Raw genomic sequence first — 17,682 nt, 5'->3', positions numbered from 1 at the left:
ATCATCATCTGTGCTGATTGTACGCGGCTGCATAGACATCCCTCCACGGGGTGGAGTGATTTGTTCTCCTGTCAACTGGGAAGTTAAGCCTAACTAAACAATGAGCCCATTCATGAACTCGTCCATTTACTTTGCTCACTCATTCACTCTTTAAGATGGACTTTGCTCTTTGCCAGAACAACATATGGGCTTATGAAGGCTATGAAGCTATGAAGCAAAGCGGCGGCCAGCTTCCTTATCAGCACCAACGATGCATAAAACGACCTGCCTTTATGAGCAGAGAGGCTGTGTCTGTTTTTGTGGGGATTTTGTTTGTCCGAAACAGATTCACACTGCAAATAGAATAAATGTAGAATATTTATGCTTGTTTGGAATAAATCTGTTAAGTTTTGCTTCTTAAGACTATTACTTTAAACCTTGTTAGCATTTCCAGTTTGTATGGAGATGAGCAGAAAAGGTAAAATACAGGTTAAACCCAAAACATTTAGAAACAAGCTTTAGAATTTCTAAAGATTGGCTCCAGATTTCTATACTTTTATGACAAATTAATGTCACCGCAAATAAAACATAAATGCTTTTATGATTTGGTTGCCTAATATGAAAAATGAATTGTGCCATAAAGACACTTAAACCACTGCAGCATATGCCAAATTACTCAGCCACTGGCTGTTAAGATTCCTGTCTGAGCTGCTTTATCCCTTTATCCTTCTTTCTTTTTTCACAGCTGATGTAAACAAGCTAACAAACACTGGCAGCCATGACTTCTTTGTCCATTTTTCCGACTTTTCTTTTTCTTCATTGATGAAATTTTGTCATTCAACCACAACAAAGACAAATAACATATATGGATATAAGTATGCATAATATATTTCATTAAAAAAAATAAAGCATCTTCCTGTACTGACTTTCACATCCCCTCCTTGCACACACATATTCAAACCATATGCAAAAGTTCAATCAGATATACTGCAATATAATACGAAACATGGTTTTGAAAGAGAAAAACTAAAAAAACATTGACACTGAGATTGTGATACTGAAGAATACAAAGAACCATACCACACAGACAACTTGCATTTCTGTGAGATCATAAAAAAAACTTTTTCTGCCTTTTCTTAACTATTGAAAGAGACAGAAAAAATTGTCCACACGTATAAATAGTTTGTAAGTAGCGACGCGTCCTCGGTTTTTAAATTTAAACTGTACATAGCAGGTGAGCAAAGTCACAGAGGTTCTTGGAAAAAAAAAAAAAGGATTTGCTTCTATTCAGAGCAAATCTCCAACACCCATCTGCTGTCTGTCACTCATTCTTTTTGCATTATTGTTCCAAAACCTGTCTCTTATTTTACTTCTTCTTGGGTGTGGGAGACACATTTAAACTACGGAGGGCCCTCATGATGAGTTGGTGAGCTGGATTCCCATCAAAGCCTGATCCAATATCTGTTTTTGTCCAAAGTCTGCTGAAAAAGTTGAGTCCAAATCCCTTTCATCGTCTCCCATCGGGATCATTCTGTCCTGTTCGAGCTGCACCTTCTTCTCTGTCGGTGGAACAGTTCAGCTGGCGGGGTATGGGGCAGAGTTCTTCCTGTTTTAAGCACCTTTGGCATCTTTCTGGGTTTAGCCTGTTGTCTCTTTTTCAGCCACTTTATTGAAAAGTCTTTAGCAAAGATCGCATGGCGATGGGGAAGAGGACAGAGCAGGTGTCCTGTTGGTGGCATCCTCTTTTTTTTAATGTCCCTTCCAAGGAGAAGTGCCTTGCTCTGACCGGTCTCACCTCACATCCACTGAGAAAAGGAGAGGGAAGATGAAAATGAGTGACAAGGCAACTAAAAAACGCTTTTTGGATCAGAAGATATTTCCTTAATTACTTCATGCATTTTATTAACAAGATTGCCTGATTGACAAATGAGGGGGGTCATCAATTTTTTTTCTTTTATGGTTTAACACTGAGACCTTTGTTTTTCTCTGTTTTGGGAGCGTGCAAGAACAGAAACACCAAAAATGTCCTCTATTTGAGACAGTGATGACAAGGTGGGAACATCAAAAACAACAAACACATAAGAAAAAGATGTGTCTTTTCAAGAAACTGCACAAACTGTGGTTTTACAGCACAATGCAACAGAAAGAGGTGCAAAAAAAAGCCCCCAAACACACTGAAGCATGACACAAAGAGCAAATATGGGAAGTGAGTGTGCTCAGCAGACCACAAGTTCAACATGCAGCTTTGGGGACAATGCTCATCAGCCCTCCTCACACTGATTGGTTGTGTGATGTGACTGGTGACAGTGATTGGCAGGCCCTCGTTGTGCCCTGATTGAGCTGGTGAAACACCAAAACGTGAGACGTCAGCACACGAGTCCTACCTGTTCCTTTCTCGGCCTTCCAGTAGATTTTTGGGTAATGAGATCAACTTTATTATGTCACCAATAAGTCCTTGCTGGGTCTTAGCATTTTAGGTTTCCTTTTTTTACCTTTAGCCCTACGATGGCCTGAAAATACAGTTGAGAAGGGGGGATAGGCAGGAGGATTAAAAGCAAAAAGCAGGGTTTTTGAGACAAAAAAGCACAACAGCCTTGAGATTGAAAAGTGCAAAGATATAACTATGAATTCTTTGCATGCCTTGTCAGCGAACACATTACAGCACTTATCTACTCCCAAGGAAAGAAAAGCTTCAGGAAATGGCAGTTACTTGCAGTCATGCCAAGCAGCCTTTGAACACACATTTGCACAAACTGTCCCATATGAAGCACAAGCAGGAAGCTTTTGAGCTTTGCTGCAGGTGGACGTGTCTGCTCAGTGATTATCAAGTCAGTCAACGCAAAGCCAGGGAGAGGCGCACATAAGAAAAGGGAGCAGGTTTCAGCTACAAAACTCTGCAGAAACTCTGCAATAAGCGTCACATTTACCTGTGTCTGCATCTGAGTGCTCTAATACATGATGCTGCGACGTGCACACACACTCCAGGTGGTCTTCTAACCGCACAAAGACTTCTTTCAGCTTAGGTTTCCTCCTGATGTATTCCACCTTGGCTACCTAAAGAGAGAAATATTTAAAAGGATTAATAACAATCTTTAATATGTTCAGTTCTCTTTGAAGCCATCAGTTCTTTGTCACCAATGTCAAAACTATAGACTTTTATTCCTGCTCCATAGGAGTTTAAGGAACTCTGATCATGTCTTGATCTATTGCAAAAGTGTTCCCAGTGGTCTTTTAATGATGATTATGCTGTTTTAGGCTAAATACAAAAAACGTGTGTCGTTATTGAGGACATAGTTTTTGCAGAGCAGCAGTTGTTCATTAGAAATTTCACCTTTTTGAGTTGTTGATGGCACTGTTAATGTAAGCCTGCCCTCATTTCCCCTCATCCCTTTGTTTCCACTCTCTCAACAAAAATGGCGAACACTATTGGAGCTATCCAGCTATACAGTTTTGAGCCAGATACCAGCTCAGACAATGAAAACATAGACAAACATGGATGTATTTGTCTGCAAGTGGATGCATCAGAATGGAGCAGAGCAGGGAGCTTGTGGCTTGCTATTATAGGTTCTACGTCACAGAGGCTAATTCCATTTACATTATTTTTCATCTGCTACTGATTCACAACAATTTTAATTAAAAATTAAAATAGCAATTTTTAGTTAAATTGTTTTATATATGTCCTCCACCATGAAAAATGCAACAAGAACATGTTAAAAACACAATTTTCATTTTTAAAACATCAGTAAAGAAAGGATGGAGGGCATGGTTGGGGGGTGGGGGTGGGGTTCTACTGTGGGAATATTAAATCTGGCAGCACATAGGAAACTGGGAGATCCCCCAGCACCATGACTGAAGCATCCACATCCAAACAGACACCCACCTAAACTCATTTGTCTTGTCCTAACATGTTAGTTTAAAGCCATGTTCTTACATGGATACCTTTTGTATTGCATAGCATGCAAAAAAGAAGTACAGATCCTCTGGTCTGTTTAGGACAGGAAAAGCTCAGACAGCAACATTTACAACCTAATAAAGACTAAGAGCTAGACAAGAATTCCTGGGACTCCAGGTAACACCCTGTCAGGACCTTTCCTTCCCACGTGGAAGCTGGAAACTCTCAGTCCTAACTGGAGGTTATGCATATGTCAACATTTGAGGATGAGCTTAGATAAAAGCTAAATAGAAGTTAAAAAAGGGTGGCTGCATGCTTTCGGTTCTCGGAGGAGAGCAGGTAACATCCCAGCCCAAGACTGATGAGCCCCAAGCAACAGGAAGCATTATTCCTCTCTCAATAAATCTGCTGCACGAGAAATTATATTAGCCAACAAACTTCAGTAATTATTGGTGTTATGAAAGCACTGTTCTGCAGTGGGCAAATACAAATGAGAAGCAGAGAGATTAGGGCTTTAACAGTAGCTGGAGGCTGATCTGGTGTAGCTGGAAATGAGGAAGAAGTAGGGAAACACCAGCTTGAGAAGCCACTCCTTTGCAACAGTTTCTAACCATGGAAGGAAAAGAAAGAAGAAAAAAAAGGGAGTGAAAAGAGGATAAGTAAGCAGGAGAGGTATGTGGTGAGCAAACAGATGACAAAGGGTGTCTGGCTTATTGGTGGTGTGTTTGCTGTTACCGAGCCCTGAAAGAGAAGGAGAGCGGGTGAAAGGCCAGAGTGAGAAGAGCGGCGAGTAGGAAGGTGAACCAGCGCTCTCATTAGAGAACGCAAGGGTGTATGTGTCTGTTTGTGTGTGTGTGTGTGCGTGCGTGCGTGTGTGGGTGTGCATGTGTGTGTGTGAACAAATAGATGGGTTTTTTTGGAGGAGGGGGTATTTAAAGAGGGAAAAGACAGACTAATTACGGCTCAAATGAGATGACGTTCATGTGTAATATATTACTGTCTAGTTTTTGACCCAATACCTGTAGAATGTAATAGAACAACAGGAAGCATGGATATGTTATCAATAGTGCATTATCTGATGAACACAAGGACAAACAATTTCTAGAAAAATGCTGATTCGTGTTTAATCGCATTATCTCGCTGAAAAATGGGGGAAGAAGAAGAGATGAAAGAAGCAGCTGCCTAAGTGAGTGGCTCTGCTGCCACTGGTTACAGGGACGTCTGTGCTGAGGGGGCTTTAGACCAATAGGAAGCAGAAAGCCCCATCTGATGCTCCTGATGACCAATGCAGAAGCAACCAAACAGCTATTTACAGAAGGTTGGAGCAACACTCTCCCACGATTTAAAAGCATGCCTGCTTACCCCTCAAGCACCAGGGCTCAAAACCCTTCCCTACAAAGTTTACAATCATGCACACAGGTTTGTTTATATAATCTTATTTCCCTCTAATGGCTTTTTTTCTTTAAAAAAAGTCTATGCTAGAAGAAAATAAATTAGTTGCTTTTCTATGTCTCAGTTTGCCACTTCCACTCCAGCTCAGTGTCACTTAATTCCCACATCAAACATAGATCAGAAACAGTGGACAGAGGCCCTGCACTCTCTTGCATAAATCAAATGACTGTAGACTCCCTGGAAGGACTGGGCCATGTGAAAAAAGTTCCCTGAGTGGCTGAGATCCAGAGGTTTTAAGGGTGAGACGTAAGGCTCTGGGAATTACACCCCCTCGGTTACTCCTGTGTCACCACAACCCTCCCAGTGAAGCTCATTGTCCCACTCAGACTAATTGGGAATACCCTAAGCAGAGAAAACAGATGAGAGCCCATCAGAGGGGAAAGCTTTTCTCCAGCCCTCCAAGAACAACACAGCAGGGATGTGGATGTGCACTGCAGGCCATGGCAAACTGGAACAGTGACAGAGGCAAGCAAAAATAAATAAAGTCTATGTATGTGTTTGCAGAATGGAAACAGGCATGGTAGGGTTACAATCCTCTGGTCAATGGGGGCATTAGTCTACAGAGGCGGTCAGTGTTTGCAGCCCAGAAAAAAGAAGAGGTTTGTTTGTACACCTGTCCCTGGAAATTAGAGGAAAAATATAAGAGAACCAGAAAAGACTGAAGATCCTGGGACAGCATGCTGCCCCACTCACTGAGGTTAACTTAGGGAGTTTTAGAAGAAGGAAACTGTATTTATCTTCAAAAATAAATAAATAAACGCCCCAAAACTCATGTCGCATCTTTAAAATGCATTTCTTCCATTTAATATTTTCTCTGAATAATAAAAGATTTAAAGACAAACTTAACATCTAAACACTAACATGTAGAAAAAAATTCTGGTAAAATTTGACAATTTTTGATAAAAGAAAAAGCAAGTAAAAAGAGACTGAACAGCTATAACAGACAATCAGACCCTACTACCAAGGGGGTCCACAGAAAAGGAGGATGACGTCACTGGGAGAAGAAGGGGTTGAGTGAAAAGGTGAAATATGATTTTAAAAAGCTGCTTTTTTCGCTGGAGATGATGCATTCCAGCTTGTGCAGCGGTAGCCAAGCTCTCAGGCTCCTGACTTTGTCGAGACACTCCCAGGGTCTGTGACCTGCCCCACATGCACACACAGCTATACACACAAACTCCCTCACCCTTCCTCATCTCAAGTTGAGTGAATCAAAGGGAAAATAATTCACAGCTGTAAAAGACTTCAAACGGGGGAGGCCCCTCATTCCTCTCTGAAGCCCCCACCCTGCCGCACCCAGTCCTTCCAATGATCATAAATCATTCTCACTGTATCGCAGCTTTTTATTTATGAAACACCCCGTAAGTCCAAATCCTGCACAACCACGCTAGCGCTTAGCCCAGAACGGGGTCTGTAGAGGTAACTGTCGATGTGTATGTTTGTGCACAGGGGATGGGATTGGGAGCGGTGCTGAGAGATGTGGGGACCCCGACACTCAGTGGCTCGCCTGTTTCCGCCTGGCCTCGGTCAGCCTCCGCTTTGATCCAGCAGCCATCAACACTTCATTACTCCGCCGCCCGTCTCCCCTTGACTGCAGCTTCACACAAATGGCCTCATAGGGTCTCCCAGTGTGAAGCGCTTACTCTCTCCCAACGCTCAGCTTGGGATGACATACATGTGTGCTGATGACCCACAGTGACCTCTGCAAAGTACTCACTTCATCGACGATTGAGTGGGAGCTATTAAACAAAAAGGAAATTACAGACATGGCTAAACAGCAACAGTAATGTGTCAAATTACTGCATTGAAACCATGTTGGTAGTTGATTCTCATGTTCCTCTGCTATTTTAACACATGTGGTCTCCAAGCCCTCAGTCCCATTATGAAAATAATTTAACAGCTACAGTAAATTAGGCCTAAAGCAAGAATTTAGAGAATGAAAGAAAGTTTTTGAACCAATCTATAGTGCTTGCAAGCCTGCATGTGTGCTAAGTCACATGCAATAAATGAAAAACGACGGGGTGTAATAGAATTCAGTCCGATGCAAGTCCAAAGAGGATGAGTGACAGGTTCACACTTTGCCAGCATCATTCCTCGCTGCTCTCCCTAGCCCTTGAGAAGAACATGCAGTTATCCAAACTTGCTCAGATGCTAAACAAGAACGCACAAAGACGAGGCAGAACAAGTAGGCAAAAGCCAAAATGTATTGGAAATTTCTCTTTATAGCCTCCACAGTGAAAATCCCTGGGAGAACAACTAAAACTAGTGGACACAGCTGTGGAGAATAGGTGACAAGATGAAGGAATTTCATGATCTCTAAGAAACATTGAAACAAAAGAAAATTATTTCTGAAAAAGTAAAAAAATATATATATTTTTTTGTCTTCTTTTTATCTAAACACGGAGGCAGCCTGACATGACAGGACATTGCACATCAATGCTTCACTTTGCTCTGTTTTAAAGTAAGGCATGCAAACACGGAACCAGCTATGCAACAAACACATGCACAAACTCACTTTTATGGGCAAACTATAGCAATAAATCAAAGGGGATTCCAAGAGAAAAAGTCTGAGAAGAACGAGAGGCAAAAGGAAGACAAAGAAAAAAATAAAGAATGGGACTTTAAGAGCTGCCCCTTTCCCTCCCCAGGCTGCTTCTATTTAAGGTTTCCTTTTTTATTACCCCACTACTGAACAGGACAGGCTTGTGCAAAACAGGGCATGCACAGACCCGGTCTGTTTTTTTGGATCCATGGATCCAAAAAAACTGCAGATGAGAATGGAAAACATACACACATCTTTGTAAAGATGCAAAGAAAACAAATGTGTTTTCTCCCCCATCCGTGGCTTGCAAAAGCAAAACAAGTCACGATAGGCACAAAGAGTTTTTGCCTTTCTAATAACTGCAGGATGGTGCGACCCCTTGTTCTAACAAAGAGGTCAGACAGAAGGCTAAAGCTGGCATGAGACAATGTTTCTTACACCCAGTGTGGTAAATATGCACTGACCGGGCTGATGACCTTTTCCGGGATCCAAATTCTTTGAGGCCACTTTAGCCAGCGGCTAAAACTACACAGAAAACCCCAACCCATCAAGTCTGTGTGCTGGTTTTGTCCTCAGCTTCATGTGGGGGGCATGAACAAAGTAGCACTGACTGGAGTATTCCAGGAATCAATCTGTATAGCATCTTGCATGCCGGCAGACTCCCTCCATCCCTCTTCACTGCCGATCAGACACAAAGCTCCTATTGATGATGGCGGACACCAAAAGTCTGGCAAACTTGTAGCTAGATGAGCTTGCATGCAGACAGACTGACACTGTTGTGTATCAAGGATTGACTGTCTTACTGCAGGATGAGTCAGCATTACTGATCATACCCCCTGTGTGCTGTTTGTTTGCCCTCTACAAAATGTTGAAGACATCGAAGAAAATCCAGTTTGGCCGAAAGGTGGGGGCATCAATTTACCAAAGACTGGCACATGTTTGATCACTCTGCCAGTCTATCGAGACAGAATCTTTCAAATCTGGCACACGATAAGGCAGAAAGCCCAGTGCCCGTGGCTGGGCAACATCACAAAGACTGCAGAGATAATTAAGTACAGATATAGACTCACTTAGGAAGACAAACACAGTCAAACTGTTCCTGGATATCCTGTTTATCCTCGGGTTGTCTCATACTCTTATAGAGCAGGCCTCATAACTCCAATACCTCCAAACAAAGGCTTCTACCAGCTGACAGTCTGCAGAATAAATATACTAGAAATACATCTTAAACTGCAGTCACCATGTCGGCTCTGATCCCTAACAGAGCAACATGTTTTCAGGGAAAAGGTGCCAAAGAGACTCTACGAACAGAGAACCCTTCTTCTGTTCTGCGCTCTTTCTTTGCCACTTTGTCTTCTCTGGGCACGCCAGAGCTCCCCAAACAAACGGCAGGCCAAACAAGCCAAGCGCTGAGCAGAATCCATGCAACAGCCAGTGACACATTCTCCAGACACAGGAGACGTTTTTCCTCCTCTCTGTCCCGCTCTGTTCCTACATGTCTTACCCTTGGCAGGAGCATCCCTTTTTGGGGTTGGTCCCTCAAGAGAAGCCCTGACTACAAGTGCCAAAAGACATCTTTCAGAGCCCACCCCCTCACCCCGTCCCTCCTGCCTCCATTCTCGCAGTCACCTTGGACTTCCATCAAACATGCAACAGAGTGAATAAGGAGGAGGGTGGAGATCTGCAAAGAAGAATGAGATAGAAATCGGATGGACGGAGGCACATTTGGTTTTCAAATCTTGGAAAGTTGATTTGGGGGAGGTGCCGGGCAGAGAGCAGAAAGCAGGCATGTGTTTCACTTACCTGGTGGAAAGTACTGAGAAAGGTGGTGTTTGGGGTGGATGTGACAGTCTTGTGTTGCACATTTAGTCAGAATCATTGACTGTATAACAGAACTGGACCGAGCGAGTGTGACGTCACCCACAGAAAATGGCTTTCTTCCAGCTTCAATGAAATAAAAGCAATTTAGTAACCATTTTTTCATGATACAAACATCGACTTGTTGGTGGCAGATGATGCCAGCAGTAAGCAGTGTAGCTTAGCAAGAACGGTTATTCTGACAAATAGAATGACTTGAGTAATCGCTGTTCATTTCTCAATTGAAGTCTATGCGATTTTGGCTTCTTGGAACCAGTAGGTACTTCCTATTTGGAATGCAAGGGGTCACTCAGTCCAGTCCTCTTAAATAGTCAATGGTCAGAACAAAGACAGCCCACCCTTGCCTCACCTTCACAGTACGGTGGTGCTTGCGGGATGGGTGGCAGCGCATGTTGCTGGTGTTGCAGCAGCCCGTGCAGCGTTTCACCTCCACACAGGGGGGCCATATCAGGAAGTTGGCAGAGGTCGGATCCACCTGGCTCCTGGGGATCTCATAGATCACAGTCCGTGTCTTACACACCGCCGGGACTGCTTCTTCGACTGTAAGAGGGACAAGACCCGTAAACACGTTTGGCCTGCATGTCGAAATTTGATGATACATTGTTGATGTAGGCTTGTAATCAGCTCCTTTCACCCACAACTGCTAACATTCCTTTCTCATTGTTTGAGCGCTTACTTGATGTGAGATCTGTGAATGACATCCAACTTTTCTAAAAAACTGTTAAAAATCTATTTTATCCAAAAGGCTTATCTCATTTCAGCTATGGAGAACTCAAGGAGTGCTCCATTGTTTGGAGTCAATGGCATTAAGACCTTCTGCAGCCAGGAGATCCAATAATCTGGAAGGCACTTCAAACTAACAGACTGAAAGACAACAATCAGTCTGCTAGATTATGTTGTGAAGATGTTATGCCCATCGTGCATAGAATGTAAGAGCTTTCACAGGCTGCTGCCAAAGTGCTACACTATATCATAATCTTATGATGTGGCACAGATATGGGAAATACCACCGGCCACTTCCCCTTGAGCTGCTAAGACAGACATGGAGGGCGCGCAGACAGTCTTAACACACACATTGCACATGCTATGATACTCCACGCCTCGATCAGATATCGTACCGCGTGGCGTTTTATGAAGAAATCTGACTGAGAGCCCAGGCGAGCTGCAACTTGAACCCTGAATGCCTGGAATTTCCACGCTCAAGGATATATTTCTCTCCTGATGCGTGCCTTAGATCTGCAAGCCTCAGGTCAATTAAAAGGCTTCTTGTCAGACGTCCCCGTCAACCTCATAGAGCCTGCTCTCTCATGCTCCCTTGATTGCCATAAATACTAGGTAGATGTCTTCATTAGGGTTCCTCTTATCCTCTAAAAAGTGGCATAAAAAAACCCACTAACTGTTAGTTTTGGATGACATTAGTGTAAAACGATCTGTTTCATCCTCTGGGAACTGTTAGGTTAGAAGTGTTTTGTCAGATATGCTACTTTCGGGGCATTTGCATGCTGCGCACGCCAGCTCGGGATGCTGTCAAATCGTGATGCAACCTCTGAGCGGTGGAAATCTTACCAATGCTCCTCTTGCGTCGGCTGTGGAGCTGCGAGCTCTTCAGGTCGTTGAAGTAACCGTGATGACGAGATAAGTTCTTATGGTGGTTGTGGTGTTTGTGGTACTTGTGCTCCTCAATAACATCGTTTCCCGTACCTCGTCGAAAGAGAAAAAGAAAGGCGCATTCTGATCATCCAATAGACACTTGACTGTGTTTCCACTCATCACAAAATGATTATCACTCTGATTTTTAAGATGAAACTCTTTTTTTGCTATGAACTGTGCAGCTGCTAACAAACTGAGTAAAACACTCCACGGTTCACAGGGTAAAGGGAGGAGGCAGCCTCACACAGCTCTTTGTGTAATTGCTAGATGTTTCCTAGCCACACTCACTGATTTGGCTGGACCGTCTTAGCTGGAATCAAGTTGCTAACTCATGTTGAGTCAGCATGGACTTTTTAAAAAACACTGTGCTCTCAAAAACACTGAGGACAAAAGTGGTCATCACAGGTGGTGCTCAGTTGCCATTATTCCTGCAGCTAATTAGCGGTTTCGTGTCACTCATCTGCTGAAAATGTTTGCTTTTCAGTCTTTTGGTGGCTTGGGAAAGTACATGTTTTGCAATGCTGCAAGGCTAACATCTTAAATCTCTCAAACTCCAGACCAATATAGCCAGTTCAGCTTTTTCCACAGTTCTGGTCATCTGATAAAGCATGCTTGTTTTGGTCCCCACCCAGAATAAAACGTGGATTACAGAAAAGTGCTGGAGCAGCTATAAAATGATAAAACCTGTCAGCATTTGTCCCTCAGAGTGTCTGAGACTGTTTGCAAAGTGGGTGGGTCTACCTGTCTGGAAGTAAAGAATGTCCATCCCTCCTGGCTAACACAACCAACAACTGTTCACTTTACATAAACATTCATTATCAAACAGAATTCCTCCTATTATCCTCCAAAACAAGCTAAAACCTAGAGTACACAAGCAAACCAAAGCATGAACACTGTCCACTCATCCAGCTGCTTTGTACTCCAACCAGAATCATCTAGAGGGATTTTCTCTATTTATACACAGTCCACCACAAGGATCGCCTATTTATTTGACTTTTGTTGCCTTCATTCCCCAGTTCTGACGAGCTTAATGGAGTCCCTCCAGTAAGAGTGGAGGGATTTTCCTCTCAACTTGATGTGCAGTCAGTCAGGCAGCTACTGACCCAGAACCAAAGGTTCACGGAAGGGAAGTGTTGCCTGCAGCTGAAGCTGGAAGTTGGGCAAGAGGCTGAGCGATCAGTCTGTCAGGCCGGTGCACTTAAAAAACACATGGACATACTGTACACTGACGTGACATATAGTACACAGTCAAACATGCTTCCACACTGCTGTCCACAGCTGTGTCAGGTATATTTCTTTAGCAAACATTTAGCTCACGAGCATAGCCACTCCTGCTGAGATTTATTTTATTTCTCCTTGGCTTAATGCATCCATCGCTTCAGAGGCGGCAGAGGGTGTAGCAACACCTGATAGGAGAATTTGAAGCAGAGTATAAAGAAGTCCTTTAAGGATGCTTCTGTCGTTTTTTTGCCTTTTACCCTTTTAAGAGAACAACATTAAATATAGAAAGCTCTGATTCATGGGGAAGAAATAGCTAGTTAAATAAGAAACAGCAGAGGAGTGGAGTGAGGGGATTGCTGTCCTCCTGGTTCCAGGTGACTAAGAGGTAATAACACGCCTGGAGCATTGAGACAAGAAAAAGAGGACAGGAGACAGTCTCTTGCCATGAATCAGGCTTTCATGACTGGCAAATTGCTCCCTCCATTAGCTGAGGGCCTCGACCCTCCCTTCCCTCCTCCTCATCTTTTTCTTAACTTCTCACAGAAAATCGGCTTGATTCTCAGCCTTCCTAAAGAGTTTTATTGTGCTGTGAAGTAGGATGCGAATGCAGATGAGTTGAACCCAAGGAGACAAAAATGTGCCTGCTTTTTTAAAAAACAAAGCAGGTTGTACAATAATTTGCTGCCAGTTTGAGTGGGAATAAAACTCGATATTTCTTTGACATCCTCCTCCGCCCTCCCCCCCCCCCCCCCCCTGTCAAGAGTCAGGTTCCCTCTTCTGTCAAAGTCCGTCTCTGGAAGAGATAAGAGGAGGCAGCCAGGGGGCCAACTCAGAAGGGACTAAGTCAAAAGAAGAGGAGTACCTCATCTGGCCAGACAACCACCTGCAGACTTTGACGGGGTCACACCAACTGTCAGTCAGAGCCGAAGACACAGTCCTCGCGGAAAAAAAAGTCATGCAAGTCTGCACTAAAGACGGCGGCAAATGACAGACAATAACTGTATGCCCTCCAGGCTTGAATTTTACAGTTACCCTTCAAGAAACAAAGATCACTGACGGAACAAACACAGAAAAGGACACAACTTTTTTGCTGCCTTTTAGAAAGAAATTCCTGAAAGGTTTTTTCTTGCCAATTAGTTAGTGGCTGTTCAACCAAGGGTAAAGTTTTTGATTTGAAAACACCACAAAGGTAATTTTTTTCTACATTTGATGTGAAATACTCTGCCCTGTCAGCTTCCCTCCTACCTAAAGCTTTGAAAATCCCCATCTGGCTGGCGTCAAAAGTCTTGAAACGAGTTGACCGTGGGCCGGCAAGCTGACCCTCAGACAGATTTATGTCCTCATAATAATAATCGGGCTACTACTGTTTCCCTGCAAAACATTACTCTGCTTGTAGACAGGCATGTTAATTTAATTATTACAAAAAGCTCTTCCCATGCTTAAGGCACAAATCTGATCTGAACCAAACATAAAGTGAGATAATGTTGTTGGGGAGCACTGGCTGCTTTGAAATAACTCAAAAAATATGTAGAGCTCTTCATTAATGCTGCCCTGGGAGAAGCAAACATTTGTTTACACAAAATGAAAGATCATGCTTAGTGTCGCTTTGTTACATGGAAGTTTGGGGATTATTAATGAGCAGCTGGGTAAATTTCCTGTTAAAGTAAATGCAATAATTACCTATTTCCATCAACAAACCTTTGGGATTTGAAATACAGAAGAAGCCAATGTACACATAAACTCATGTGAAGAAAAAAAAACCTCCAGACAGAATCCCTGCACTTAAAAAAACATGAACAACTTTCCGGCAAGGAAATTACTCCACTTCCAGGGAAAAAAAATGTCTGACCGATGTGCACCTGTTAGGGTTCAACTCTGTGCATACAAGTTTTGAGTGGTTTTTACCATTTTGCTCAAAGATATGGTTGAATAAACTCACATATTTATTCTGTGGAAACTTTTTTTCCAAACTGCAGGAGGGAAAAAAAGGATCAAGAGGCAGAATTTACCTACGGAGTCAATCTCCAGTAGCCGCTGGAGGTCGCTAATGCTGTGGATTTCACTGTGGGACAGTCGATCTATCAGCTCCTGGGGGAACTTCGCTTCCTTCATGTTGGGGGTGGGGGGACAGAGGAGTGGGAGGAAAGAAATCAAACAAGACACGAGCGTTAGAGACGTGTTGGCTCAATGGGAAACGTTTTTGTAATTGTTTGACTGAATAAATAAAGGTTCAGACAAGCGCCAGGGGGAATCGGGATTGGACAACTGTGCGCAAAGCAGATCTGTTTTCATACATTCCTCTGGTCCAAGGAGAGAAAGTGGCGCAGAAGAAAATGCCAGATTGTGTAGTTTCTTTAAACAATAAATGTGTGCTGAAAAAAACAGTTTTGCACAAACTAAAAACTTTTCAATCCCCCGATAACTTGTTGGATATAAGTAATATAAAAAAGAGTGATCCAAAACAGTCTTTGAAGTTTCCTAGTTTCAGCCTGGGGGCGTCAGGTCGTGCGTACTGCGCGTCGCCACACTTTGCACTTGTTGCAGCCATTCGTGCAGCCTCAAAGAAAAAAAAAAGGGTGGTGGTGGGGGGGGGGGGGTGCTATTTTTAATCACCCAGAGCGGTTCCCCAGGACGCGCTTATGGCCCAACCAAAAAATGTTTGCAGTTGGCTCAGGCCGTGCACAGATTTGGAACAAAAGTACAAAAATAACTGCGTCTACGCGCGCCTGTGCGCGTGCAGTGCTGGCTCTTCAAAGCGCACTTGTCCTCGCTGGGATTTGAACTGATATGGTGCTTGTTTAGTCTGCTGTTAATGAAACGTTATATTACAGCAAATTTCCAATTCGTTTGTCCCTTCATCTCTGCTAAATTATTAATTGAAGGTTAATTTAGTTGGGAATCATCTCTAAATAATAAAACATCTTTTTGCGCTTTTTTTATTGAACAACTTAGTGCTGTCTACATGAGGTATGCGTGTTCCGTGGGACCTTTGCACCCTAACAGGAATAAAACTCACACCAAGACATGGGCCAGATAAACTACACGACCCCGCAGGCGGTAGACTTTACCTCAGCGGTGGCCAGCAGGTACGTCGTCCACAGCAGGAAGTACCAAAGTGCGGCTCTCATCTCCCTTCAAATCAAAGTTAACCCCAAAAGCGAAAAAGCTACTGATGTGTAGGAGCCCCAAAGTCGCTCCTGGCCCCAGAGGATCCACAACCATCCCCTCAGGGAGAGGAATGGGGAGGGGGGGGGTGGTCCGGGTTACTCAGTCAGACGTGGTGCTGCACTTGCTTCACAGTAACTGGGAGAGGTTGAGGGGGCTGCCAGTTAATTGCTGTTCACATCGGAGCTGCGTCTTCTCGAGCGAGTCCTGCGCTGCAGCTCCTCATAAATCCTCAAGCGCAACTGAGGCAATTCCAAGAAACGAGCCTGACGCGCATTGCACTTGTCCTTCACCTTAAAACAAAGCCTCAAACTTCAACACAACGCCAAGACAAAACACTCCTCTATTTGGAAAACATTTGAAAAACACCTATTACTATTTGGAAACTAAGAATTAAGTCCTTTATCAAATAATCCCAAAAGAGGCGCGCAGGAAAAGAGAAAAAGCCCTCCGAGTTGTGCTATCCAGAGTGCGTCTTGCAGAGGTCTATGCAGGTCCTTGGCTGCGTGGGACTCTGGAGTGAATGGTGTCAGAGAGCCTCTGAAGCGCTGGATATAGTGAGCCAGCAGCTCCGTGCCCGTTGCGCCTCCCCTCGCGTTTTGGTAATCGTGCATCTATTCAGCAGAGAGAGCTGGTTGGCTGCTTGTATGACTTAAGACTGCAAAAAGCACATCTTCCCTCCCCCTCCCACAAGACTTGTGAGAGAGAGTCCATTGAGGGATTTTTCAGTCACTGTGTGAGATGATGTAAAGAAAATGGTGAACAAATGATGAATCATTGGAAGGTTTTGGGATGAAAACAATGCATCTGAAATTGGCTCTTTTCGTTTATCTGCACATTAACTATACATTTTACCATTCATTTTAATCTTTCACAATTGTTTTGAGCACAGGTAGACTTTTAGGTGTAGGCTGCACTGACTGGTCAGAACTTGTCTGGAGGAAGCTGGAAGTTGTGTTTGTGATGCGCAGGAAGGTCTGGAAGTTAAGCCCAAAGGGTCTGATAAAGAGATACCTGCAGGAGCAGAAACACAGACACCTCAGCAGCCAGCAGGGAGCAACAGGTCAGCCGACCCGGTGGTCCTCCGTGTCCACTCAGCTGGATCCTGCAAGACAAGCTTTGGGGATTTGTGGTTAGAAACCTGCAGTAAAACAGAAGATTGTCAGTGTGATATTTTTTTCTTCCGCCAAAGTATTTAAACAGATTTTTTAGTAGGTGAAGCCCTTGACTTCACGGTTACATGAGCAACTGTGAGCAGTAATGTTTATGATCTCAAGAAGAACTGACTCAGACAGGTTGATCATCCCTTCTGGGATAGACACTACACTGTTGTCATGGTTACATCACAAGTCAGCCTCCCCTCCTGAAAGGGCTTCCCTGCTGCATGACTCGTGTTTCCTATAGATGTGTGTTTCATATCATCAAAGAAAAAGGAGGGGGGGTGGAAAAACAGACTGAGACAGTGGAATATTTATTGACAGGAGGTGATATCATAAAAAAAGGAAAACAGGTGAGCACAGAAAAGCATTCCTTAACTTTTTCGCTCCCCGTCATTCTGCCTGCTTCTTGCAGGAGCCATGAGGTAACACGTTTATTGGCAACTGAGGCCTGTGTACCTCACAACATTAACCCAATTAAATGATTTTATAGATGCTGCTGCACAGTAAATATAGCTATAAAGACTTCGCGGAGGACGCTGTGAGAGGTGATGACTGCTGTTTCTTCCCTGGGCCACACATACTTCCCAGGGAAAAGAACAATGGGAAGAGGGAAGCTTTTTCTAAATATTAGGGTAGATGGGAGCTGCAAGTGATTTGATCTTGTTGCTAGTTTTCCTCCTCTGCTTTTGGTAGCCATGATTTTAAGCATTTTCTGTTGTCATAAATCAGAGAAACTTCATTTAAAA

The 17,682-nt window shown here is 43.5% G+C and overlaps 1 protein-coding gene across 2 annotated transcripts; it reads right to left on the bottom strand.

Moving 5' to 3' along the window:
* Positions 1-347: 347 nt before the first annotated feature.
* pdgfa (platelet derived growth factor subunit A) lies at positions 348-16,320 on the bottom strand. Of its 2 annotated transcripts, XR_909157.3 has the most exons (7): positions 15,680-16,320; positions 14,621-14,717; positions 11,307-11,441; positions 10,090-10,280; positions 2,907-3,033; positions 2,364-2,489; positions 348-1,784 (listed from the first exon to the last, which is right to left on the bottom strand). XR_909157.3 is itself a non-coding variant. In XM_011478188.3 (6 exons), exons 1-6 carry the CDS (start codon positions 15,737-15,739, stop codon positions 1,771-1,773), a joined length of 624 nt encoding a protein of 207 aa, XP_011476490.1. In that variant the 5' UTR covers positions 15,740-16,319; the 3' UTR covers positions 348-1,770. The 2 variants fall into 2 exon arrangements, 1 of the variants encoding a protein (XP_011476490.1); XM_011478188.3 differs by lacking the exon at positions 2,364-2,489 and having other exon boundaries at positions 15,680-16,319.
* Between the last annotated feature and the right edge of the window lie 1,362 nt (positions 16,321-17,682).

The sequence above is a fragment of the Oryzias latipes genome, chromosome 8 (assembly GCF_002234675.1).
Source record: "Oryzias latipes chromosome 8, ASM223467v1".
In the NCBI taxonomy this organism is placed as follows: domain Eukaryota; kingdom Metazoa; phylum Chordata; class Actinopteri; order Beloniformes; family Adrianichthyidae; genus Oryzias; species Oryzias latipes.
Note: the sequence above shows the minus strand (reverse complement) of the source record. Positions and strands in the feature narration are given on the sequence as shown.